General features: G+C 49.6%; 1 protein-coding gene across 4 annotated transcripts in view; it reads left to right on the plus strand.

Moving 5' to 3' along the window:
• The window catches only part of LOC140408318 (probable E3 ubiquitin-protein ligase HERC3), a 90,140-nt gene that overhangs the window by 5,871 nt on the left and 59,013 nt on the right, over positions 1 to 25,256 (plus strand). For 3 of the 4 annotated variants that reach the window (XM_072495350.1, XM_072495348.1, XM_072495352.1), the window contains exons 2-6: positions 2,774 to 2,930; positions 11,819 to 11,895; positions 19,477 to 19,698; positions 22,063 to 22,154; positions 22,799 to 22,929. In XM_072495350.1, the coding sequence (XP_072351451.1) occupies positions 2,774 to 2,930; positions 11,819 to 11,895; positions 19,477 to 19,698; positions 22,063 to 22,154; positions 22,799 to 22,929 (679 nt within the window). The remainder of the gene's footprint in view (positions 1 to 2,773; positions 2,931 to 11,818; positions 11,896 to 19,476; positions 19,699 to 22,062; positions 22,155 to 22,798; positions 22,930 to 25,256) is intronic. The other variant, XM_072495349.1, reaches the window with a different exon arrangement.

The raw sequence follows: 25,256 nt of genomic DNA on the forward strand, positions 1-25,256 counted from the left end.
TTATTAGTGTCACAAATAGGCTTACATTAACACTGCAATGGAGTTACTGTGACAATCCCCTAGTCGCCACACTCCGGGTCCACAGAGGGAGAATTCAGAGGGCGGGATTCTCCCCTACCCGGTGCAGCGGGGAGTCCCGGCGCCGAGGAGTGGCGTGAACCACTCCGGCGTCAGGCCGTTCCGCACCTTCAGGGGCTCGGCCCGCCCCGGAGTGGTTTGCACCCAGCCGGCCGGCAGGGAAGGGGCTTGGCACCATGCCAATCGGCGTGGAGGCCAACTGGCGTGAGTTGGCGCGTGCGTGGGAGCGCCAGTGTGTGCTGGCGTCATCCCCGCGCTTGCGCAGAGGGCTTTGTTTCCGCACCGGCCATGGCGGACCGTTACAGCCGCCGGTGCGGAAGAATAGTGTGCCCCCACGGCACAGACTTGCCCGCGGATAGGTGGGCCCCGATCGCGGGCCAGGCCATCGTGGGGGCACCTCCCGGGGCCCCCCAAGAACCCTGGAGGCTGCCCGCGCCGCCAGGTCCCGCCAGGTAAGGGCCTACTCCAATTTACGTCGGCAGGCCTGGCAAAAAAATGGGCGGCCACTCAGACCATCGCGGGCCAGAGAATCGCCGGGGGAGGGGGGCTGCCAGCGGCCGCCGACCGGCGCGGCGCGATTCCCGCCCCCGCCAAATCCCCGGCGTTGGAGAATTCGGCAGCCGGCGGGAGGTCGGAGAATCCCGCCCAGAATGTCCAATTCTCCTAACAGTCCAAAGATGTGCAGGTTAGGTGGATTGGCCATGCTAAATTGCCCTTCGTGTCCAAAATTGCCCTGAGTGTTGGTTGAGTGGGGTTACTGGGTTATGGGGATAGGGTGGTGTGGGCTTGGGTAGGGCGCTCTTTCCAAGAGCCAGTGCAGACTCGATGGGCCAAATGGTCTCCTTCTGCACTGTAAATTCTATTCTATAACAGCATGTCTTTCAGGATTTGTGGGAGGAAACTGGGGCCCCCGGAGGAAACCCACGCACACAAGGGGAGACCGTGCAGACTCCGCACAGAGTGACCCAAGCCAGGAATCGAACCTGGGTCCCTAGCACTGTGAAGCGACAGTGCTAACCATTGTGCGACCGTTGCTGGAGGAGACAAGTTGACCAGGAGAGAGAATATTTTAATACTAACCTTACTGTTTTTCATCTGAATTGCCTCATTGTAATTATTACTTGGATTAAAATTGGCCCTTTTAAAAAATGTTGCTTCCTCACTCACTGAGGTGAGGTGGTCACACCACAGGTGAAGATTGAACAGACGGAAAGGGCCTCTGCCGGGTGACCGCCAGGCAGAGTAGAGGAAAGCAGGTAGTGCAGGAGTCCCCTGTGGACATCCCCCTTTCTAACAGAATTTAGGGAGATAGAAAGAAGATTAAAAAAGAGGACCCAGAAGGTAGTAATCACTGGATTAATTCCGATGCCATGTGCTGGTGAGTATAGAAATAGGAGGTTAATCTAGATGAATGCGTGGCTGGAGACTTGGTGCAGATTTCTGGGACATAGGGACCATATTTGGGGATGGTGGGACCTGTACAAGGCGGATGGGTTGCACCTGAACCGAAATAGGGCCAGTGATCTTGTAGGGAGGTTTGCTTGTGCTGTTGGTGAGGGCTTAGACTAACTTGGCAGGGGTCTGGGATCCTGAGAGAAGGTTCAGCAGAGGGGACTGCCCAGCCAAAATTAGAAAAGTTTGAAAGTAATAGGGCAGTGATAGTGGGGGATTTCAACTTCCCCAACATTAACTGGGATAGTCAAAGTGTAAAAGGTTTAGAGGGAGCGGAATTCTTAAAATGCGTAGAGGAGAGCTTTTTGAGCCAGTCTGTAGAAGGGTCCACAAGAGAGGGGATGGCCCTGGACTTAATTTTAGGCAACAAAGCCAGGCAAGTGGTGGAAGTGTCAATGGGGAAGCATTTTGCAGACAGCCATCATAACTCTGTTAGATTCAAGATTGTTATGGAAACGGACAACAATGGGCCTGACATCCAGGTTCTAAACTGGGGAAGGCCGAGTTTAATAAGATCAGATATGATTTGGCCAGGGTGGACTGGGAGCAGACACTTTTAGGTACATTTGTGCCAGAAATGTAAGACGCATTCAAGAACGAAATAAGGAGAGTACAGGGCCAACATGTTCAAATTTAAAAAAAGGGTGGGCCCAACAAATCCAGTGAGCCCTGAATATCGAGGGACAGACAGCACTGGATCAGGAGAAAAAGGGAGGCTCTGGCAGATATCGAGGGATCAAAACGGCAGAAGCCCCAGAGCGGTATAGAATGTGAATGTAGAAAGGGTAAAAGGATAACTAGGTGCGGTGATGTGCATCAATGTAAATGCATGTAGGCTAGCTAGACACTAGAAACATCACACACACACACTCAACCAATAGATGATCAGTTAGATAGGACGCGACCAATGGACATTCACGATGCACACGGAGGTGACACGACCACAGGGGGGCATTGCATCAAGCCATATATAAAGGACACCACACACATGATCTGCCTCTTTCCAGTGGAGACAGTCAGTGAGTAGAGACACAGGGTTGATTCAATATTAGACCCACCACGTGGATTGCAGCAGCTGGTTAGTCAGTCTGGGTAGCTATAGTAGGATTAGCAGTAGTGTCAAACCCGAGTAATAGAACGGTTATGGTGGGGGTTTCAGCTCCCGTTCTCTGAATTATTAGTCCAGTAACATAACCACGGTAATCTTAAATATTAATATTTTGTTTTCATTCTTTTCCTGTAGGATTGTTTCCTCACTTCAAGCAGCAGAAAATCCACTTTGCAGCTAGTGGGACCTCCCACATTCTGTTCCTTTCTCAAGCAGGAACGGTTTATCAGAGTGAAGTTAAATCGAAGGACACTGCAACTGCCACAAAAGAATTCCCCATAATGAAACCACAGTAAGAGTTACATTACTCCTGGTGGCTTTTAAATATTTAAAAAATCTTGGGCGCGATTCAACTAATTGGGAACAAATTCCCATAGCGAGCGCGTTTCGCCACATGTTTCCCGGCACTTGGAGTGCCGAGAAAAACATGGCTACACAATGAAACACGCGTTGTATAAGGGGCCTCAGCGGGGAATGCGCAGCCGAGGCCACACATAGCCCCGTTTTGTACACTGGGGAGCTCCATTCACCAGGACTCCCCAGAATAGTGATAGATCGGGGAAGCATTTCAAAATGGTGCAGGAGCCCTCCAAAGCAACCCCCCCCCCCCCCAGCCCAAACACACTATGGGAGGGAGGCAGGGCCCCCAACCCCCCCCCCCCCCCCCCCCCCCGCCAATACCCAGGTAAAAAGGTTCCCTGTGGAGTATTTAATTAAGGACCATTGTGTTAGTAAGATGATGCAACTAATGTAAGGAGCTAGAGCACAAGGCATTTTAGCAGAGGAGCAGAGATTGTTCGTTTGGGAGATGAAAGTCAAACCGTGAAGACAGTTTCTGAAGACTTACGCTCGAGATCCTGCATTGTTCTGACAGGGTGCCAGGTCGCTTTCTTTAAAGCAAACTCACAGGAACTCACTTTCTCAAAGTGGAGTATCCGGGCATCTATGTAGCAAGTGTTTCTGAGGGCTAATTGTATTTAAAACTGGATTGCGATCCAAGATAATTCTGCTGTTTGAATGGAAGTAAAGCTAGCAGTTAAGGGTTATTGTGCCTCTGTATTGATTAACATTATCAGGCGGCACAGTGGCACAGTGGTTAGCACTGCTGCCTCACAGCACCATGGACCCAGGTTCAATTCTGGCATTGGATGGCTGTCTGTGTGGAGTTTGCACGTTCTCCCCATGTCTGCGTGGGTTTCCTCCAGGTGCTTTAGTTTCTTCCCACAGTCCAAAGGTTTGCAGGTTAAGTGGATTGGCCATGCTAAATTGCCCCTTAGTGTGCAGGTTAGGTTACGGGGCTACTGATATATGGGCAGAGTGGATTGGTGCAGACTCGATGGCTGAATGGCCTCCTTCTGCACTGTAGGGATTTCATGAACATTTGTTCAAGGGGTAATTGTGAGATATCTTCCTTGTGGTATGTTAAAGATACTTTAATTCTGTGTTCGTAATAAAATTTGTTTTAATACACCATATCCCAATTTTGAGTGACTGTTGAAATTGACCATACGGTTTAAGTGTAGTCTCGTATACACTTTTAACTCAGTAGACATTTAAGCTACACGTCTAGGGTGTGAAATGAAATCTTTTATTACGTCTATTGATTATAATTGAGAGTTTGAAATCTTCTTGTGGTTACAAATCAAATGTTCTCAGTAAGCCCCTGCAGAAGACTTTTCAGAGATATAATTAACTTAGTGGCTTACAAACAAATTGAATTTTCAAAATACAGTAATGGTTTCTTGCTCAAAGCAAACAGCTTGCACGGACTTAAGAGTTAGAATAGAAATATGAAAATACGAAATAAAGATAGTAGACAGCTAGGCAAAATAGTATAGAGTGATCCTGCAATGAAAATGACTGCCCGGACCTCTATCTTTAAGGAAAATGTTATCAGTCTGACTCCATCTATCCCTACCCTTGTCATGTGCTGATTGGCTTGGATGAGTCTCAAATATATTTGGTTGGATGGTTAGTGTCAATCATTAATGTGCAATATAGCTATGAATATGTTGCATCTTTGAATGTTTGCTGTGTATTGGAATGTGATTTACACTTTTAATCAGTTCTGGTTTCTACTGTTTTTTTGCTGACTGCTATACTTTTTACATTTTGAACAATGTCAGATTAATTTTGTCCATGTTAACTTATTGTGACTTTCGTTGATTTGTTTCATCCGCTTAGAGTTAGACCGTAGATGTTGCAAATGTTTCATATCCCTGCTTTCATTATTGCAAGCTGTACACTTCATAATCTGAAATGGTGTTTGCAGTCTTATGATGGAATTCATTTTTAAAAGCAAATTTTGACATGGGCTTTTGTATTTACATTAGAATGGCTAAATCAATGACCCCTTTACCTATCAGCAATAGCTGGTTCCCTTCAGTGACATCAGTCCTGGAGTGAGGTATAGTCTTACAAAATTAAAGCAAAATATTGGGGTTTCTGTCCAGTATCCTAGCCACTGTTGGGGCCTGGTCCTGGATCGTAATACTGAAAGGCTTTTATTGTCAAACATTCACTGCCTCCTATGCATCAGTACTGCATTGAACTGTCAGTGTTGATCATGAACTCAAACCTCTGGAGTGGGTCTTGAACTTCCATAACCAAGAGTGTTATGCTGCAATTGTATAGGGTGTTGGTGAGGCCGCATCTGGAGTATTGTGTTCAGTTTTGGTCTCCTTACCTGAGAAAGGACATGTTGGCACTGGAGGGAGTGCAGAGGAGATTCACTAGGTTGATTCCAGAGTTGAGGGGATTAGATTATGACGAGAGGTTGAGTAGACTGGGACTGTACTCATTGGAGTTTAGAAGGATGCTTCTATGTCTTATTGAGACATATAAAATTATGAAGGGAATAGATAGGATAGATGCGGGCAGGTTGTTTCCACTGGTCGGGGAAAGCAGAACTAGGGGGCATAGCCTCAAAATAAGGGGAGGTAGATTTAGGACGGAGTGTAGGAAGAACTTCTTCACCCAAAGGGTTGTGGATCTCTGGAATTCCTTGCCCAGTGAAGCAGTTGACGCTCCTTCTTTAAACGTTTTTAAGAAAAAGATAGATGCCTTTCTAAAGAATAAAGGGATTCGGGGATATGGTGTACGGGCCGGAGAGTGGAGCTGAGTCCACAAAGATCAGCCATGATCTCATTAAATGGCGGAGCAGGCTCGAGGGGCCAGATGGCCTACTCCTGTTCCTAGTTCTTATGTTCTTATGTTACCAGCTGAAGTCAGACTGACCCAATGCCGTTTGTGGGCTCAGCAACTCTTTCTGCAGTGATATCCCTTTGATAGACAACACTGTCCTGTAGCCTTTGTGTTCTGTGCTCATTTAGAGATACTTGGACAACTGTCCTACCAACGCACGGTTACATTTTAAAGTCCAACGATGACTTCCGGGTGCGGCGATGACCAGCTGAGTCGCACGTTTCGGCAGCTCCCGGTGGAACGGACTTTTGGGCTCTTAATAAGAGCCCCAACGGCAATTTTAACGGCTAAAAGTATTGTGCGGTGAACCAGAAGGGAATCCCCCCTGGATACGGATGAAAAAAGGAGAGGAAGGTGGCCGGATTGCGGTGGATCCTTTAGAGCAGCGGCAAGGAAGGCAAGCAAAAACCAAGATGGCGTCGGAAGGTGGCAGTTTAATATGGGGCCCTGAACAAGACGGGTTTTTGAAACGCTGCGTGGAAGAACTCAAAAAGGAAATGAAGAAGGAGCTGTTGGCCCCGATATTACAGGCGATCGAAGGGCTAAAGGAGGAGCAAAAGACCCAGGAGCGGGAGCTTCGGGTCGTGAAGGCAAAGGCTGCTGAGAATGAGGACGACATACAGGGCCTGGTGGTGAAAACGGAGATGCACGAGGCACATCATAAACGATGTGTGGAAAGGCTGGAGGCGCTGGAGAACAACGCGAGGAGGAACAACCTAAGGATTCTTGGTCTTCCTGAAGGTGCGGAGGGAGCGGACGTCGGGGCATATGTGAGCACGATGCTGCACTCGTTAATGGGAGCGGAGGCCCCGGCGGGTCCGCTGGAGGTGGAGGGAGCATATCGAGTGATGGCGCGAGGACCGAGAGCAGGAGAAATTCCTAGAGCCATAGTGGTGAGATTCCTCCGTTTTAAGGATAGCGAGGTGGTCCTTAGATGGGCAAAGAAAACACGGAGCAGTAAGTGGGAGAACGCGGTGATCCGCGTATACCAAGACTGGAGTGCGGAGGTGGCGAGAAGGAGGGCGAGCTTTAATCGGGCCAAGGCGGTGCTTCACAAAAAGAAGATAAAATTCGGAATGCTGCAACCGGCAAGACTGTGGGTCACATATCAAGGGAGGCACCACTACTTTGAGACGGCGGATGAGGCGTGGACTTTTATCGTGGAAGAAAAATTGGAATGAGCGGGTTATTAAAAAAAGAACGTTTGAAACAAAGTGGTGGGGCGAGTATGGGGGGCGAATAGGGGGGTAAAAAGGGGGGAAAGAGGAGTTTTATGTCATTAATCCTGCGATGTGGTAACTTTTCTCTCTTCCACAGGAGGTGGTGGGGGGAGGAAAGGAGGTGGAGGAGATGGGGCGTTGGCCATTGGGGGCGGGGCCAAGGGGGAAGCGCGGGCTCGGTTCCCGCGCTATGATAATCATAGCGGGAATAGGGAAGCAGGAAGGAGGGGGCGTCGCACGGTGCGAGCCGAGGTCACGGGGGGAAGCCGAGGTCGGCCAGAGTTTGCTGACTTCTGGGAGCAACATGGGGGGTGTAACTACGCTAGTGGGGGATCTAGCGGGGGGGGGGGAATTATTGGGCTGCTGCTGCTGGGGAGAGGGGGGATCTGGCATGGGGTGGGATGGGCGGGGGGGACACCGCCTGGGGGGGACACAGCTGCGTGGGAACCCGGTGAGGAGTTGGAAAAAGGGGATGGCTAATCGACAAGGGGGGGGGGTGGTAAAAAGCCCCCCAACCCGGCTGATCACGTGGAACGTGAGAGGGTTGAACGGGCCGATAAAGAGGGCACGGGTACTCGCACACCTTAAGAAACTTAAGGCAGACGTGGTTATGTTACAGGAAACGCACTTGAAACTGATAGGCCAGGTGAGACTACGCAAAGGTTGGGTGGGGCAGGTGTTCCATTCGGGGCTAGATGCAAAAAACAGGGGGGTGGCTATATTAGTGGGGAAGCGGGTAATGTTTGAGGCAAAGACTGTAGTGGCGGATAGTGGGGTCAGATACGTGATGGTGAGTGGCAAACTACAGGGGGAGACGGTGGTTTTGGTAAACGCATATGCCCCGAACTGGGATGATGCCAATTTTATGAGGCGTATGCTAGGACGCATCCCGGACCTAGAGGTGGGAAAGTTGGTAATGGGGGGAGATTTCAATACGGTGTTGGAACCAGGGCTGGACAGGTCGAGGTCCAGGACTGGAAGGAAGCCGGCATCAGCCAAGGTGCTTAAAGATTTTATGGAGCAGATGGGAGGAGTAGACCCGTGGAGATTTAGCAGACCTAGGAGTAAGGAGTTTTCGTTTTTCTCCTATGTCCACAAAGTCTATTCGCGAATAGACTTTTTTGTTTTGGGAAGGGCGTTGATCCCGAAGGTGAGGGGAACGGAGTATACGGCTATAGCCATTTCGGATCACGCTCCACATTGGGTGGACTTGGAGATAGGGGAGGAAACAGAAGGGCGCCCACCCTGGAGAATGGACATGGGACTAATAGCAGATGAGGGGGTGTGTCTCAGGGTGAGGGGGTGCATTGAAAAGTACTTGGAACTCAATGATAATGGGGAGGTCCAGGTGGGAGTGGTCTGGGAGGCGCTGAAGGCAGTGGTTAGAGGGGAGCTGATATCAATAAGGGCACATAAAGGAAAGCAGGAGAGTAGGGAACGGGAGCGGTTGCTGCAAGAACTTCTGAGGGTGGATAGGCAATATGCCGAGGCACCGGAGGAGGGACTGTACAGGGAAAGGCAAAGGCTACACGTAGAATTTGACTTGCTGACAACGGGTACTGCAGAGGCACAGTGGAGGAAGGCACAGGGTGTACAGTACGAATATGGGGAGAAGGCGAGCAGGTTGCTGGCCCCCCAATTGAGGAAAAGGGGAGCAGCGAGGGAAATAGGGGGAGTGAGGGATGAGGAAGGAGAGATGGAGCGGGGAGCGGAGAAAGTGAATGGAGTGTTCAAGGCATTTTATAAAAAATTATACGAAGCTCAACCCCCGGATGGGAGGGAGAGAATGATGGGCTTTCTGGACCGGCTGGAATTTCCCAAGGTGGAGGAGCAGGAAAGGGTGGGACTGGGAGCACAGATTGAAATAGAGGAAGTAGTGAAAGGAATTAGGAGCATGCAGGCGGGGAAGGCTCCGGGACCGGATGGATTCCCAGTTGAATTTTACAGGAAATATGTGGACTTGCTCGCCCCGCTACTGAGGAGGACCTTTAATGAGGCAAAGGAAAGGGGACAGCTGCCCCCGACTATGTCTGAGGCAACGATATCGCTTCTCCTAAAGAAGGAAAAGGACCCGCGGGTCCTATAGACCTATTTCCCTCCTAAATGTAGATGCCAAGATCCTGGCCAAGGTAATGGCAATGAGGATAGAGGATTGTGTCCCGAGGGTGGTCCATGAGGACCAAACTGGGTTTGTGAAGGGGAGACAGCTGAATACGAATATACGGAGGCTGCTAGGTAATGATGATGCCCCCACCAGAGGGGGAAGCGGAGATAGTGGTGGCGATGGATGCCGAGAAAGCATTTGATAGAGTGGAGTGGGATTATCTGTGGGAGGTGCTGAGGAGATTTGGTTTTGGAGATGAGTATGTTGGATGGGTGCAGCTGTTGTATAGGGCCCCAGTGGCGAGTGTGGTCACGAATGGACGGGGATCTGCATACTTTCGGCTCCATAGAGGGACAAGGCAGGGATGCCCTCTGTCCCCATTATTGTTTGCACTGGCGATTGAGCCCCTGGCAATAGCATTGAGGGGTTCCAAGAAGTGGAGGGGAGTACTTAGAGGAGGAGAAGAACACTGGGTATCTCTGTATGTGGATGATTTGTTGTTATATGTAGCGGACCCGGCGGAGGGGATGCCAGAGATAATGCGGACACTTTGGGAGTTTGGAGAATTCTCAGGATATAAACTGAACATGGGGAAAAGTGAGTTGTTTGTGGTGCATCCAGGGGAGCAGAGCAGAGAAATAGAGGACTTTCCGCTGAGGAAGGTAACAAGGGACTTTCATTACTTGGGGATCCAGATAGCCAAGAATTGGGGTACATTGCATAGGTTAAATTTAACGCGATTGGTGGAATAAATGGAGGAGGACTTCAAGAGATGGGACATGGTATCCCTGTCACTGGCAGGGAGGGTGCAGGCGGTTAAAATGGTAGTCCTCCCGAGATTCCTCTTTGTGTTTCAGTGCCTCCCGGTGGTGATCACGAAGGCTTTTTTCAAAAGGATCGAAAAGAGTATCATGAGTTTTGTGTGGGCCGGGAAGACCCCGAGAGTGAGGAAGGGATTCTTACAGCGTAGTAGGGATGGGGGGGGCTGGCACTACCGAGCCTAAGTGAGTACTACTGGGCCGCCAATATCTCAATGGTGAGTAAGTGGATGGGAGAAGAGGAGGGAGTGGCGTGGAAGAGATTGGAGAGGGCGTCCTGTAGGGGGACTAGCCTACAAGCTATGGTGACGGCCCCATTGCCGTTCTCACCGAAGAAATACACCACAAGCCCGGTGGTGGTGGCGACTTTGGAAATTTGAGGACAGTGGAGATGGCATAGGGGAAAGACGGGAGCCTTGGTGGGGTCCCCGATAAGAAATAACCATAGGTTTGCCCCGGGGAGAATGGATGGGGGATTTGGAATATGGCAAAGAGCAGGAGTAACGCAACTGAAAGATCTGTTTGTGGATGGGAAGTTCGCAAGTCTGGGAGCGCTGACCGAGAAATATGGGTTGCCCCAAGGGAATGCATTCCGGTATATGCAACTGAGGGCTTTTGCGAGGCAACAGGTGAGGGAATTCCCGCAGCCTTCGACGCATGAGGTGCAGGACAGAGTGATCTCAAAGACATGGGTGGGGGACGGTAAGGTGTCAGATATATATAGGGAAATGAGGGACGAGGGGGAGATTATGGTAGTTGAGCTGAAAGGGAAATGGGAAGAAGAGCTGGGGGAGGAGATTGAGGAGGGGCTGTGGGCGGATGCCCTAAGTAGGGTAAACTCATCGTCCTCGTGTGCCAGGCTAAGCCTGATTCAATTTAAGGTGTTACACAGGGCGCATATGACTGGAGCACGGCTCAGTAAATTTTTTGGGGTAGAGGATAGGTGTGCGAGATGCTCGAGAAGCCCAGCGAATCACACCCACATGTTCTGGTCATGTCCGGCACTACAGGGGTTCTGGGTGGGGGTGACAAAGGTGCTTTCGAAAGTAGTGGGGGTCCAGGTCGAACCAAGCTGGGGGTTGGCTATATTTGGGGTTGCACAAGAGCCGGGAGTGCAGGAGGCGAGAGAGGCCGATGTTTTGGCCTTTGCGTCCCTAGTAGCCCGGCGCAGGATACTGTTGATGTGGAAGGAAGCCAAGCCCCCGGGAGTGGAGACCTGGATAAATGACATGGCAGGGTTTATAAAGCTGGAACGGATTAAGTTCGTCCTAAGGGGATCGGCTCAAGGGTTCACCAGGCGGTGGCAACCGTTCGTCGAATACCTCACAGAAAGATAGAGGGAATGGAAAAGAAGAAGGCAGCAGCAGCAGCCCAGGGGGGTGGGGGGGGGGGGGGGGGGGGGAGGAACCAGAAGGACTCTCAGGGTTGTTAATATATATGTATAATATGTATAGGTCGTTGCTATAAATAATTGTATATTGGACTGTTAAATCATATTTTTGGAGAGTGTTTATCTGAGACAAGGCAGTTGCCATTTAGTTTTAGTTTTACTTTTTGTTATATATTATTTATTCTTTGTTTATAAAACAGGTCATTGTTATTTATACTGTTATATTATTGTGGAAAGGATACACAATGTACTGTGATGGTTGACCAAAAATTTTCAATAAAATATTTTTTAAAAGTCCAACGATGACACACTCTAACTTTTATTTTAGAAACGAATGAAACCGAGATATATGCCTGAGAAAGATTGAGAAATGATGCAACGTTATGTTTGTGTTTTACTTACGTTTAGGTTAAAACGTTATGTTTGTGTTTTACTTACGTTTAGGTTACTTAAGAGTTTGAGTGAGAAAAACATCATTCAAGTGGGCTGTGGAAACAATCACTCACTGGCATTGTCCAAAGGTAAAATTTAAACTGAAACATTTGTGTTGTAACTTAATCGGAAGCAGATTCAAATTAAGAAGCTGTGCAGCTAGGCCAGTAGTGCACCAGTTCTAAGTTTAACACAATTTGTAACGTGACGGGTATGTTCATGGTTGATATTGGAATGTTTGTATTTAGTAAAAGGTCAAAGTTAGGCCAGGTGTAGCAAAGGCCAAGACAGCCAGCGTCTGTGCCATAAAGTTAAATTTTCTTCTCCTGTTTAATATTTGCCTAATTGATCTCATTTAGGACTTTAAAAGGAGCAAGAATCTATTGTCAGTTTTTGCCAATGTCCGACATCACAAGATAATTCTTCTGCCTTGCCAGCTACGTCAGCTGTAACTCAGTTCTGTTGCAGTTCTGATCCAGGAAATTATGGGGTTAAGTCCAACTCCTGGGCTTGTGCGCGAGCAAAGTGAAGGCTGTCACTCGAGTGCGGTACTGAAGGGTGCTGCACTGTTGAAGGTGTGGCCGTTTGGATGAAACCGAGGCCCTCTTCGCCCTTTCAGGTGGAGGAAAGATCCTATTTAGAAGAGAAGCAGTGGATTTGGTACCCTTGCCAATATTCATCTTACAATCACCTTTACATAAACAGGTGATTTAGCAATTATCCTATTGTTATTTTCCTGCCAAGTTAGTATACTGTGATCACATCGGCAAGCCCCTGGTTTCATTTGTCGGACTGTTTATTGCAATATTTATATAGGAAAACAGAAACCTTCCCCTGGGAAATGCCTTTAGATATATGCAGGTGAGGGCTTTTGTGAGGAGACAGGTGAGGGAATTCCCGTTGCTCCCGGCACAAGAAATTCAAGACAGGGTGATCTCGGGTGCATGGGTCGGGGAGGGCAAGGTGTCGGCAATATACCAGGAGATGAAAGAAGCGCTGGTAGAAGAGTTGAAGGGGAAATGGGAGGAGGAGCTGGGGGAGGAGATCGAGGAAGGTCTGTGGGCTGATGGCCTGGGTAGGGTTAATTCCTCCTCCTCGTGTGCCAGGCTCAGCATGATACAATTTAAGGTGGTTCACAGAGCTCACTTGACGGGGGCGAGGTTGAGTAGGTTCTTTGGGGTGGAGGACAGATGTGGAAGGAGCTCAGGGAGCCCGGTGAACCATGTCCATATGTTTTGGTCATGCCCGGCACTAGAGTGGTTCTGGAGAGGGAGAGGAGTGGGGGGAGCAATATCTCAGGTGGTGAAAGTCCGGGTCAAGCCAAGCTGAGGGCTAGCAATATTCAGAGTAGTGGACGAACCGGGAGTGCTGGAGGCAAAAGAGGCCGGTATTCTGGGCTTTGCGGCCCTAGTAGCCCGGCGAAGGATCTTGCTAATGTGGAGGGAGGCGAAGCCCCCCAGCGTGGAGGCCTGGATAAACAATATGGCTGGGTTCATAAAGTTGGAGAGGATTAAGTTCGCCTTGAGAGGGTCTGCGCAGGGGCTCTACAGGCGGTGGCAACCGTTCCTAGACTATCTCGCGGAGCGTTAGAGGAAGGTCGGTCAGCAGCAGCAGCAACCTGGGGGTGGGGGGACGTCTGGGGAGGGGGGGGGGAGGAAAGGGGGGAGCTGCCTGGGGGGGTGGATGAGCAAGAGATAACATGAAGAGTCGGGGAAACTGGCACGTACAGGAGAGAGCCAGTGTACAAAGCTATGTAAATATACTATTTTGCCATGTATATATCTTGCTCCGCGCAATTTCTCGTTTGTTTGTTTTTTGTTTTTTTTTGTTACGGGGGGGGGGGGGGGGGGGGTTATTGTTTGTAAGGGAGAAAAATTGTGTTAAAAACTTTAATAAATATATATTTTTTTTAAAAGGAAAACAGAAACCTTACAAGGAAAACAGATTAAATATGTGTAAATTGGATGTCCCCTTTCCTACAAGGTACAATGGTGACTGCGTTCCCAGGCCTCTCGACGTCCTACCGATCCCAGTTCACTCCAATCTACCTCACCTTCCTCTGTATTCTTTGATCCTACACCTCCAAAGAGGAACATAGAACATACAGTGCTGAAGGAGGCCATTCGGCCCATCGAGTCTGCACCGACCCACTTAAGCCCTCACTTCCACCCTATCCCCGTAACCCCAATAACTCCTCCTAACTCTTTTGGATGCTAAGGGCAATTTAGCATGACCAATCCACATAACCTGCACGTCTTTGGATTGTGGGAGGTGTAGTGATCTCTGTATGTGTATGTACATAAGGGGTTAATGTGTAATCAGTAGCACCAGATGATCACTAGAGAGCCGGACCAACAGGGATATAAAAGTAACCACATTGTGTGTGTCTCTCTCTCTTTTGGATGTACTGTGACCAGGGCAGGAGTATCAGATTAGCTCAGGTGGTTAGTGTAGTCAAGCATAGTTACTGTAGTTAGATCTTGTTAACCTTATCACTAGTATCAATGTTAAAGTAAAGAACTCACGCAATTATTGTTATAGTTACTCGATAAACCTTTTGTTACTACTGGACGAGTTTGAGTCTTCTTCATTGAGATTCAGAAGACCTCATCAGTAACTAAGGTTTGAGTAACACATATTACACTCCATAGTATATCAAAACACACAAAGAAGTGTAATAAAAGATGATACAGGAGTGTAATAAAAGAGGAGGAAACCGGAGCACCACGCAGACACATGGAGAACATCAGATCCCTCCTGCTCTGGAGTTGCTACTTCAATATATCAATCTCATCCTGACATCTATGGTCAGTGATTCGGTGTCAAAGGTTTTACTCGGTTGATGCAATGCTTTTACTAATGGTTGCTTGTAAATGAGCACATCTCTGATTCAACCTTTTCATTTCTTTCCGAGCTGAGCTACGTTCACGAACAGCTCGCTCCTTTTCCAGATAAACTTTCTCAGATTCCACTTGGAGTTTGTTCTAATGTACCAAACTCATTCGATTCTTTTGCACCTCTCAGTAAATCTGATTTCACAGCTTTCAACTCCTGTTTTAAATTTTCTATCTATATGTCTTTATTATGTTTTTTAAGTTTACCTTAAAACTCTGATCTCGCCTGCGTCGGTTCATTATCAAAGCTAGTTTGTAAACTAGCTAGAAGTTCTCTGTTCTTTTAAAAGGCAAATAGCCTTGCTGGTGAGTTTTGCTAATCGAATGCTTGTCCCAAGCGTGGTAATCCCAAAGCTGGAGCTTTTATGCATGTTCATTTCAGGGCTGTGTGAGAGAGCTCTTGAGCAGGATTCTCCGTTTCTGAGACTATGTGCCGACACCAGCGTGGGAACTGTGGCGCTTTACGACGCCAAAATCAGCATCCGACCCTCACTCATTCCGGGACTGGTGAGGGGCGAGCAGCGGCGTGGATTTGGATTTCTGGATTTGGATTTGTTTATTGTCACGTGTACCGAGGTACAGTGAAAAGTATTTTTCTGCGAGCAGCTCAACAGATCATTAAGTGCATGGGACGAAAAGGGAATAAAAGAAAATACATAATAGGGCAACACAACATATACAATGTAACTACATAAGCATCGGCATCGGATGAAGCATACAGGGTGTAGTGTTAATGAAATCAGTCCATAAGAGGGTCGTTTAGGAGTCTGGTGACAGTGGGGAAGAAGCTGTTTTTGAGTCTGTTCGTGCATGTTCTCAGACTTCTGTATCTCCTGCCCGATGGAAGAAGTTGGAAGAGTGAGTAAGCCGGGTGGGAGGGATCTTTGATTATACTGCCCGCTTTCCCCAGGCAGCGGGGGGTGTAGATGGAGTCAATGGATGGGAGGCAGGTTTGTGTGATGGACTGGGCGGTGTTCACGACTCTCTGAAGTTTCTTGCGGTCCTGGGCCGAGCAGTTGCCATACCAGGCTGTGATGCAGCCCAATAGGATGCTTTCTATGGTGCATCCGTAAAAGTTGGTAAGGGTTAATGTGGACATGCCGAATTTCCTTAGTTTCCTGAGGAAGTATAGGCGCTGTTGTGCTTTCTTGGTGGTAGCGTCGACGGGGGTGGACCAGGACAGATTTTTGGAGATGTCCACCCCTAGGAATTTGAAACTGCTAACCATCTCCACCTCGGCCCCGTTGATGCTGACAGGGGTGTGTACAGTACATTTGTAGTCAATGACCAGCTCTTTAGTTTTGCTGGCATTGAGGGAGAGATTGTTGTCGCTACACCACTCCACTAGGTTATCTCCCGCCTGTATTCTGACTCGTCGTTATTCAAGATCCGGCCCACTATTCGAGATGGTCGTATCGTCAGCAAACTTGTAGATGGAGTTGGAACTAAGTTGGGTAACATTTCTGGCTCCCACCAAATACGGCCAGAGAATGGCCGGGTCCATGGCCCCACATGCGCACGGCGACGACCTGCAGCAGTCGCGCCGTACAACATAGCGCCAGCCATGCGCGGACTCGACCTGCCAAAGACGCCCTCCCAGGACAACCCCTGGCCAACCCCCACCGGTCCCCCAGCCCTCGCAGAAGCTCCCCCCCCCCCACCGGTCAGCAGCACGGCTTCTAGCCAACTGTTGCGTCACTGGACACCGTCCACAGCCGCCACGCTGAGTTCCCGTGAACCGCGCGATTCGATGACACGCCAACGCCATTTCAACGGCGTGTGGTACGCGATGTGATTACTCCATTTTGGAGGGGGCAGAGACTCGAAAACTGCTCCCAACTGGCACCGCCCACGATTTGGGCGTCGGAAGGGATTTTCCGCCTGATTGCCGATTATGATATTGGCGTTGGGTAACAGAGAGTCCCGCCCCATGTGTTGACACCAACGCAGAATTCGTGAACCTTCACGACAGCAAAACTGACGCCAAACCTGGATCGATTCAGCTACTGTTAAGGGTCTAGCACCAGCGCCACATGGAACACCATCGATTCCAATGAAAATCAGTGCGGGATTCGCTGGGTCTGTGATTGACACTCGGGAGGCTGACAAGTTGCAGCCGCACATACACATTACACTCCCCACACACACTCATCCCAGCCAACAAGGTGGAACTGGCTGTGCTGGAGCGTGCCCATACAGCTGATGGGTCAACTGGGGCCAGAGGGCACCCAGAGGGGTGGTCTGGAGGGACACCTATGCCATCCATGGCCCTAAGTTCACAGTCGGCTGTCAGCAGCATGCCTTTCCGGCTGGGCCAATGTGTTCTGTGCCCGACCATCCCAATGCCAAAGCCCACTTCCTGGCCACCCCTTGCTACTCCCCCCGCCCTGGCAGAAGCCCCTGGTCAGAGGCACAAGTGTCAGCACACCATGGTGATGTTGGACACCTTCCGTACCCCCTCTCTCTCCCTTAGCAGCCACAATGTCGGTATCACGAGTTCTTAAAGCACAAGTGAAACACGCCATCGAGAACTCGGCGTATCGGGGGCGGAGAATTGTGTAGGCCCCGGAGAATACCGGGTCAGGCCTACTAATGATATGCAAACGGTGTCTATTGTGGACCACATTGACGCCGCTGTTGAGGTGACGGAGAATAGCGATTTGGCGGCAAATCGGCGGCCGCCTCGATTTTAGCGTCGGACCCTATTCTCCGCCCAATTGGGTTTTGCGATTTCGGAGTCAGCCAACAGAGAGTCCCACCCCTTGTTCCTCACCCCATTCTAGGAGGTGTAAGGAAGCTCTCTCCACTTTGGTTGAGACAAGCACAACACACATTCTCACAGCTGGAAATTTCAAACTGACTCTCAACATTATTTTAGGATCCAATGGTTTGGATAATTCTAATTGGATTGCTGCCAAATTTGCGTTATCTTTGTTTTGGAACAGACAGACTCGCACAATTTGAAATTGGTACTGCCTTAGTTCAAACTCAAGCCCAACACTTTCGACCTCTGGCGCGGTTTGGAATTAAATGAATTTTACTTCCCTTTACAAACTAATTTTTGAATCTATGATGCTTGTGCACAATACCCTGTATCAACATGACTTGACTCGAATGTATGGCCCTCCTTCAACTGGGAAAACAAACTTAAGGGTCATGGATTATGATGGTGCAGATGTCATGGCTAATCTCACAAGCTGTCATTATCACACAGGAGGGGTGAAGAGGGAGTTGCGCTTTCAACTACCGTGGTTATGGAGATAACGGCTCGAATTGCTTGCTGATGGCTGATTTATGTCACAGGGTGTTTAATCTTAACTGAACACAGGGAGTGGTCTGCTTCACGGGAGGCGGCACTTTGGTGGCTGAATTAACATCCTCAAAATGCCCCCTCCCACTGCATCTACTAACTCCTCACATGGTCTGGTATTTCATGACTGTAAATCAATATCTTGTTCCAGTATTTGGTCTAACAGCGCCCACGCACCCTATCCTGCGCCTCCTTGTCCCCAACGTAACTGATTGATTGTTCAGGACAGGCATGCTCTCCTGCAAGCAATCAGTTCCATTCTGCAGCTTATCTCCCAGTTCACTTAACGCTTTGCACTTTTTATTCAGCTGTAAGGCACACAGATGTGCAATGTGGACTAACTTATTCCGAACTTTCCCCAACTCGCTGTTTCCTTTCTGAAGCTCTTTAGAAAAGCGATCAAGGATGTGCTTGTAAAATCCATCACATTCTTCTTCTTATATAATTCAGCCTATCCTGCATAAACTAAGGACCTCCGCTCTGCAGTCAAATAAGGAGTAGCGCCGAGGCAAGAGCAACATCTCAAGGTTCTTTCAAACTCTGAAACTTCTCCTCTCATTTGCCAGTACATTCCTGTATATAACAAACATGGGATGTGCATCCTTATTTGCATTGGCACAATTGACAAAACCATACCTCAAGAAATCATCTTTATACTGCTTTGTTCCCAAGTTAAATTCTTCTTTGTAGGCTCCAATGGTCCTGGAGCTCGGTACACAGCTAACACTAGCACTGCTCTGTCCTACCCTGGACTCTCCTGCGCATCTCTCTCCAATAGATTCTGTTGTGAGATCCTGTCCAATAAGTAACTGTCATTTGAGTCTCTGGCCATCTCTTACATTTAAGAAAACCATTCATCTTCTCAGTTCAGTTGCCTTGCTTGCCATCAGCTGGAAAATGGAAGTAACACTGCTCCGTGATTTGGCATCAAAGGCATGTACCTGGAGGGCGTTTGACATCAAGTGTGCGTTCAGGGTGCGTGACGTGCTCTCTGCTGCCACTTCTGGCTGGAAGACTCCATACAGCCTCATTTACTTCCATTTGAAGGCAGCAGCGGCCGCCATTCTCGATGTAGAAACTGGTAGAGGCTGTTGGGTGCGCCTCCTGTGATTGGGATTGGCAGGACCAAGCGCTCCGCGACCCACCCGCGCCCTCCCCCAACCTACCCGCGGACTACAACCGCACTTTGAAAAACCCTGTTCCAGATAGTAGTGGTCATTAGTTTGGAAAGAGCTGCCTAAGGAAGCTTGGTGAGTTCTTCAGTGCCAGAGATGGTAAACATGGCTGCCACTGTTCGTCGGTGGTGGAGGGATTGAATGTTTGTGGAAGGGGTATTTCACATGGAATGGATAAATGTGATATTCCACAAGTATAAATTTAGTTTTGTAGGGGCAGAGAGGTTATTCAGTAGAAATTCTGGATTATAATATTTATTTTTTTCCTTTTCTCATTTGTCCTGTTTGAAGAAGGCCAACTCTTTGCCTGGGGACAGAACACTTGTGGCCAGCTAGGTATTGATACAAACGGTGCCTCCCAGCCCGTCCCTCAGTGTGTGACATCTCTCACTGGGATGCCTGTGGCTCAGATCACTGCCGGAGGAGAACACAGCTTCGCCCTGTCTCTCTCAGGGGCAGTGTTCGGTTGGGGAAGAAACGATCGCGGGCAGCTGGGACTCAAGGACACCGAAGGTAAGAACGTTTGCAAAAACTACTGTCTCTCCTTGATATATTTTGCTACTCCCGTTCCCAAACAAAGCTCAGCATGCTGTCCAACACGAGGGAATCATTTAACAATGATTTTGAAGTCAGTGGCACAACCATGGCGCTCACCATTGGTATCAAAGAAATCTGCGCACAACAACCGATTGGTATTTGCGGCATTGGGTTTCACCTCTCCCAATGTCAATATCATTCTGCCGCCAGTAATTGGGGAATTCTGGAATCCAGGAACAGTGACATCATCAAGGAGGCCTACCAGCACATTTGCATATGTAAATCTGGATCGTCCCCTCGCTGGGCGAGGTCCAGATCCACAGCAGCTAGCACTGTTACTTCACAGCGCCAGGGTCCCAGGTTCAATTCCCGGCTTGGGTCACTGTCTGTGCGGAGTCTGCACGTTCTCCCCGTGTCTGCGTGGGTTTCCTCCGGGTGCTCCGGTTTCCTCCCACAAGTCCCGAAAGACCTGCGTGTTAGGTGAATTGGACATTCTGAATTCTCCCTCAGTGTACCCGAACAGGCGCCGGAGTGTGGCGACTAGGGGATTTTCACAGTAACTTTATTGCAGTTTTAATGTGAGCCAACTTGTGACAATAAAAAGATTATTAAAGATTTAACGGCTTCGTCGCGGCACTGGGCCAGGCGTGACAAGGCTGTTTGATCGTGCCCAGAGACATTGGAAGAAGCTGCACTTTCTTAAACAAGCTATTTTCAAAAGATCATTTTTAAAATCTGTGGAATTGCACATGGAATGGAGAAATTTGACATTCCGCAAATAATAATTTAGCTTTGCAGGGCCAGAGAGGTTGTTCAACAGAAATTCTGGTTTACTCCGCTGTTTAAAGAAATCCTGTTAAGCCTCAGTCAACGAGACTTAAGGCAAAGCTTTCTCAATTTTTTTTGACTAAGTGCCAAGTCAGGTGGGAAAGCGGGGTGTAGCCATACCAGGGTACTGCCCGGGCATGACACTCTCTCCCCGGGGGCTGTAATTATCTCTGCACCCCCAGTGAGGACCGTCCACCAGGTCCCCATTGGTCCAAACCTGTTGTAAACGCTGCCGGCTGAGGGTGTGGGGTGGGGGGGGGGGGGGGGATATTCAAATATTACAGGGATATTGCAGCGATGAAGCCCTCGAAGGGTACTTAGGTGCATGGTAATGGGGTTCCCAACCTTTCATTGTGGAAACCCCATTACATCGTTGGCAGGGGGTGAGGGACAATTGAGCGGGGAAATCCTGCTGATGTAAAGGCCGTTTTGTTATTTCAACAACTCGGCTAGACAAAAAGAGCAATATATATATTACAAAATCGTAATATTGGTCCCATCAAATCAGTGATTTCTAATTGATTTCCACTTTCTAGGATGTCTATGAGGAGTGGTTGAATGAACTTGGTTTGTTCCCACAGGAACGATTGAGGTTGAGGGGCGACCTGATAGAGGTCTACAAAATTATGAGGGGCATAGACAGAGTGGATAGTCGGAGGATTTTCCCCAGGGTAGAGGGGTCAATTACTAGGGGGCATAGGTTTAAGGTGCGAGGGGCAAGGTTGAGAGGAGATGTACAAGGCAGGTTTTTTACACAGAGGATAGTGGGTGCCTGGAACTCGCTGCCAGAGGAGGTGATGGAAGCAGGGATGATAGAGACATTTAAGGGGCATCTTGAAAAATACATGAATTGGATGGGAATATAGGGATACGGACCCAGGAAGTGTAGAAGATTGCAGTTTAGACGGGCAGCATGGTCGGCACGGGCTTGGAGGGCCGAAGGGCCTGTTCCTGTGCTGTACCTTTCTTTGTTCTTTGTTCTTTGATGTCAGCAGCACATCCAGCAGGGGGTGTTGGGAATCGATGAAAGCTACCTCGGGGAGTTTAACCGGGCGTGCACAGATAGCAGAAACGTGCTCCATTCCGACAGTTTCTCGATCATTACAGCTGCAAAATCTTGGCCAATGTATTTTTGAATGTCGGAAGTTCAATGAGTATTGAGGCAGAAATGTCATCCCCTGTGCTTCACTGATCAATGTTTTACTCAAGTAGAAGCTCAAGAGGCGCTTTTGAACATTATGGGAAAATACAAGTGTCATAATATACACCAGTATATCATGGTGCAGATACACACACACTGATGGACACACAGCGGGACCAATCAACACACATAACACCGCAGGGCTGGAAAATCCCGCCCAGTGTTTGTGCAATGTAACAGTGGGAATTATTTTATTCTGACTCATTTAATAGTATTTATTTGGAAACTCGGTCGTTAATCCAGTCGGATACCTTAGAACAGGAACCAGGAGGAGGAATGTGAATTCATTGCTCTTTCAATCTTTCTTGCAGATAGACATAAGCCCAACTATGTGAAGCTGCTGGAATGTAAGAAGACCATCCACATCTCTTGTGGGGAAGAGCACACTGCTGTTCTGACAAAGGTTTGTTCAGGTGGAATTTGTCATTAAAATCTCAATTGTTTGTTCCTTAATCAGATGGGGGGGGACATCCCCATGTCATAAATGTCAATTGAGACGCTGTAACCATGGTTGCAGCCTATCTAGAAGAAGATAGTCCAATGATAAAAATAGCTGAGAACCACCTCAGCTCCTCTTCCTTCACAAGTGGTTCAAGAATCACATGGATCGGTCTCGAGTTAAGTCCAGAGTTGACTCAGAGTTAAGTCCATCCCCAGAGAAAAGCGCAATGGACGGACTATCCTTTACTTATGACACATGGGTTAGCATAAAGTTAGAAATACAATTTGAAATTCAATATTTGATTTATGGCTTCAGACAGTGAGGTGTATTTTCTGACTGCCCACTACTTTCCATTCAAATATTTAATGAACTCAGCCTAGATCTCGTAAAAAGAAAGAATGAACATATTAATCATTTGGAAAGTGTCAATTTATACATAAGAGAATCAGTTAAAATAACAGATTTATATCACTAGATATGTTTGCTAACTGTTAAAGCATGAAAGATTTAACAATAATTAAAGGGCACTAGACCATTGACACTTCAATACCAAATTTCTTGTGATCAGGTGTAACGTGCCCTGAAGTCATTGTTTTCTCCTCCAGGATGGACTTGTTTACACCTTTGGGGCTGGAAGTTACGGGCAACTTGGACACAACTCCACAAAGGATGAGATCAAACCTCGTCTCGTCGGCTACCTGTTTGGAAAGAGAGTTTCTCAGATAGCATGTGGGAGGTGAGCTGGTCAAACATCAACAAAACAAAATGCACCTACATCTCTTTCACCCTTTCTTAGATGTGAACCAGAAAGTTTTAAATTCACGCAACACTTTAGCAACTGAACATTATTGGCCATTTGTCATCTGACCTACTATTTTGTTATCGATAGAGATCGGTGACATTGTTATAGACTACTGGTATTAAAACCTAAAAGATTCTTGGGCGCGATTCTCTGCTCCAATAGCAGAGTGTCGGCGCCGGCATTAAAACGGGAGTGTTTCACTCCGCGGTTGGCGCTCGTTCCGGGATCCCATTCTGCGCCGTACAAGGGAGCTAGCAGGGGCACGAGGGCGTAGCCTCCGAGCAGCGTCGGAGACGCGGCGCCACGCAATCGACACGGCGCCACGTCGCACATAATGAGGCCGGTATGAGTGACGGTCTCCCGGCTCATCCGGAGTCTCCTCCTGCACGCCCTGTCCGGGAGGTCCTCGAAGGACATGCGGGGCCGGTACACACGTTGTCACATCGGACGCCTCCGTGGCCGTGGCACACCCTTCACCTCCTCCTCCTCCTCCTTATCCTCATTCTGTGGCTCCTGTGGTGCTCCTCCTGCGCCTCTCGGGCGTGAGGCCCTGCGGCCTGGGTGGTTTGCACGTTCCCCACTGCAGCCCGCTCCTGTACAACAGGCTCCGCCACCTCCCTGTCACGCCCGTGCTCCAGCTCCCACTGGGCCTCATGCAGGGCAGCAGCCCCCGCCACGGCGGCCAACAAACGTGGAAGACGGCTGAACATTGTACGATCTGTAGGGGGTGGGAGTAGACAGGGTTTCAGCATTGGTATACTCCCCTCCACAACCAGGTGCCATGGGCGACATGGCCGGCCCGGTTGCCAGCACGCGCCCCACCCCTGCCGCCTCGGTGCCCTGAGACCTGTCGGCCGTCCCCCCTGCCAGGGCCACTGTCTGGTGGCACTGCCCTCATCGGGGTGCTGCCATGTGTGCCGCCCTGGACATACCCGCTGGTGGGTGCCGGCAGTTTGGTGGGGGGGTCTGGCACATGTCAGGATAGGCGGGCCGCCAGCGTCGCGACAGCGAACGTGTTGGATGGACAACTGCGTGTCCGCCGTCATGGGTCTGGCCGTTGCCATGGCGGGCCGTAGCCACCCGCAGCCTTTGTCGCCCCCGCCGCTCCTTCACCACCCCCACCCCCGGCAGGGGATGTATGGGACCGCCCCCCCTTCCCTCGGACGTGTGGGCCCCCAACCCCACCCCCGGATGTGTGGGCCTCCCCCCCCCCCCCCACCCCCAGCTGTGTGGGCTCCCCCCCACCCCACCCCTGGATGTGTGTGCTCCCCCCCCCCCCTCACTCCCGGGTGTGTGCCCCCCCCCCCCCCACTACTTCAGACAGCGGATGTGTGGGACCACCCCGCCCCCCCCACCACCCCCGGCAGCGGATGTGTGGGACCACCCCACCCCCGGCAGCCTCCCCCGCACCGCTCGCAGACACAGCCATGCCGCTCCCGGGATCCCCAACCCCAGCGCTGTCAACCACTCCCCCCCCCCGCCCCCCGGGGGCCGCTCCACGCCGTCACCCACCTGCCCCCACAGCGTCAGCCAGCACGACTGGTTGACGCTGTTTTATACCATGTTAGAACGGCACCAGCGTGACATCCGGTCACGCCGGCGGGACTCCGGCCCGGAGAATCCCTGCTCCATCGGAGAATCGCCGCTACGGCCATTTTCGGCGATTCTCCGTGCGGCCGGGCGCCATGAGCGGGTGCCCGTTTTTGCACGCATCGGAGAATGCCGTCCTGGCGTTGCGGCGATTTTCCGCCCCTTATTCCTCACTTGGGAATAAATGATGTCTCAAAGCATGCTATAAGCGTGAGAACTAGAAATGGTGAGTGGAGATATAGGCCGACAGAACAAAATGGCTGCCGGGAGCAAGATAACTGTGAGGTGGGGTGTGGGGGGGACGGACGGTGGTGGTTTGGAATGATGGTTGGAAGCCTGGGACAGCAAAGGCCGGGACTTTCCTTGTGGGGCTCCGTGCAGCAATACTAGTCGGACAGGCCAATGAAGATAACATATCTTAATGTGTCTCAGAAGGTCTCACTGGCTTCCTAACATCTTTACCAGGATGACATACCACTTGAAAGGGGGTAAACATTCCACTGGAATCCCACGGAACCTTAATTTCCATTTATGGTTGAGGCTCCTAACAGCATCTGGAGAGGGCCTGATTTTCCACCAGAGCCAAAGGCATTAAAATCAGGAATGAGTGTGAACAGAGTGGGAAATGGAGCTGTTCCGTTTAAATAATCCTTTTCCGACGTACCAGCACA

Source organism: Scyliorhinus torazame, chromosome 3 (assembly GCF_047496885.1).
Source record: "Scyliorhinus torazame isolate Kashiwa2021f chromosome 3, sScyTor2.1, whole genome shotgun sequence".
NCBI lineage: Eukaryota > Metazoa > Chordata > Chondrichthyes > Carcharhiniformes > Scyliorhinidae > Scyliorhinus > Scyliorhinus torazame.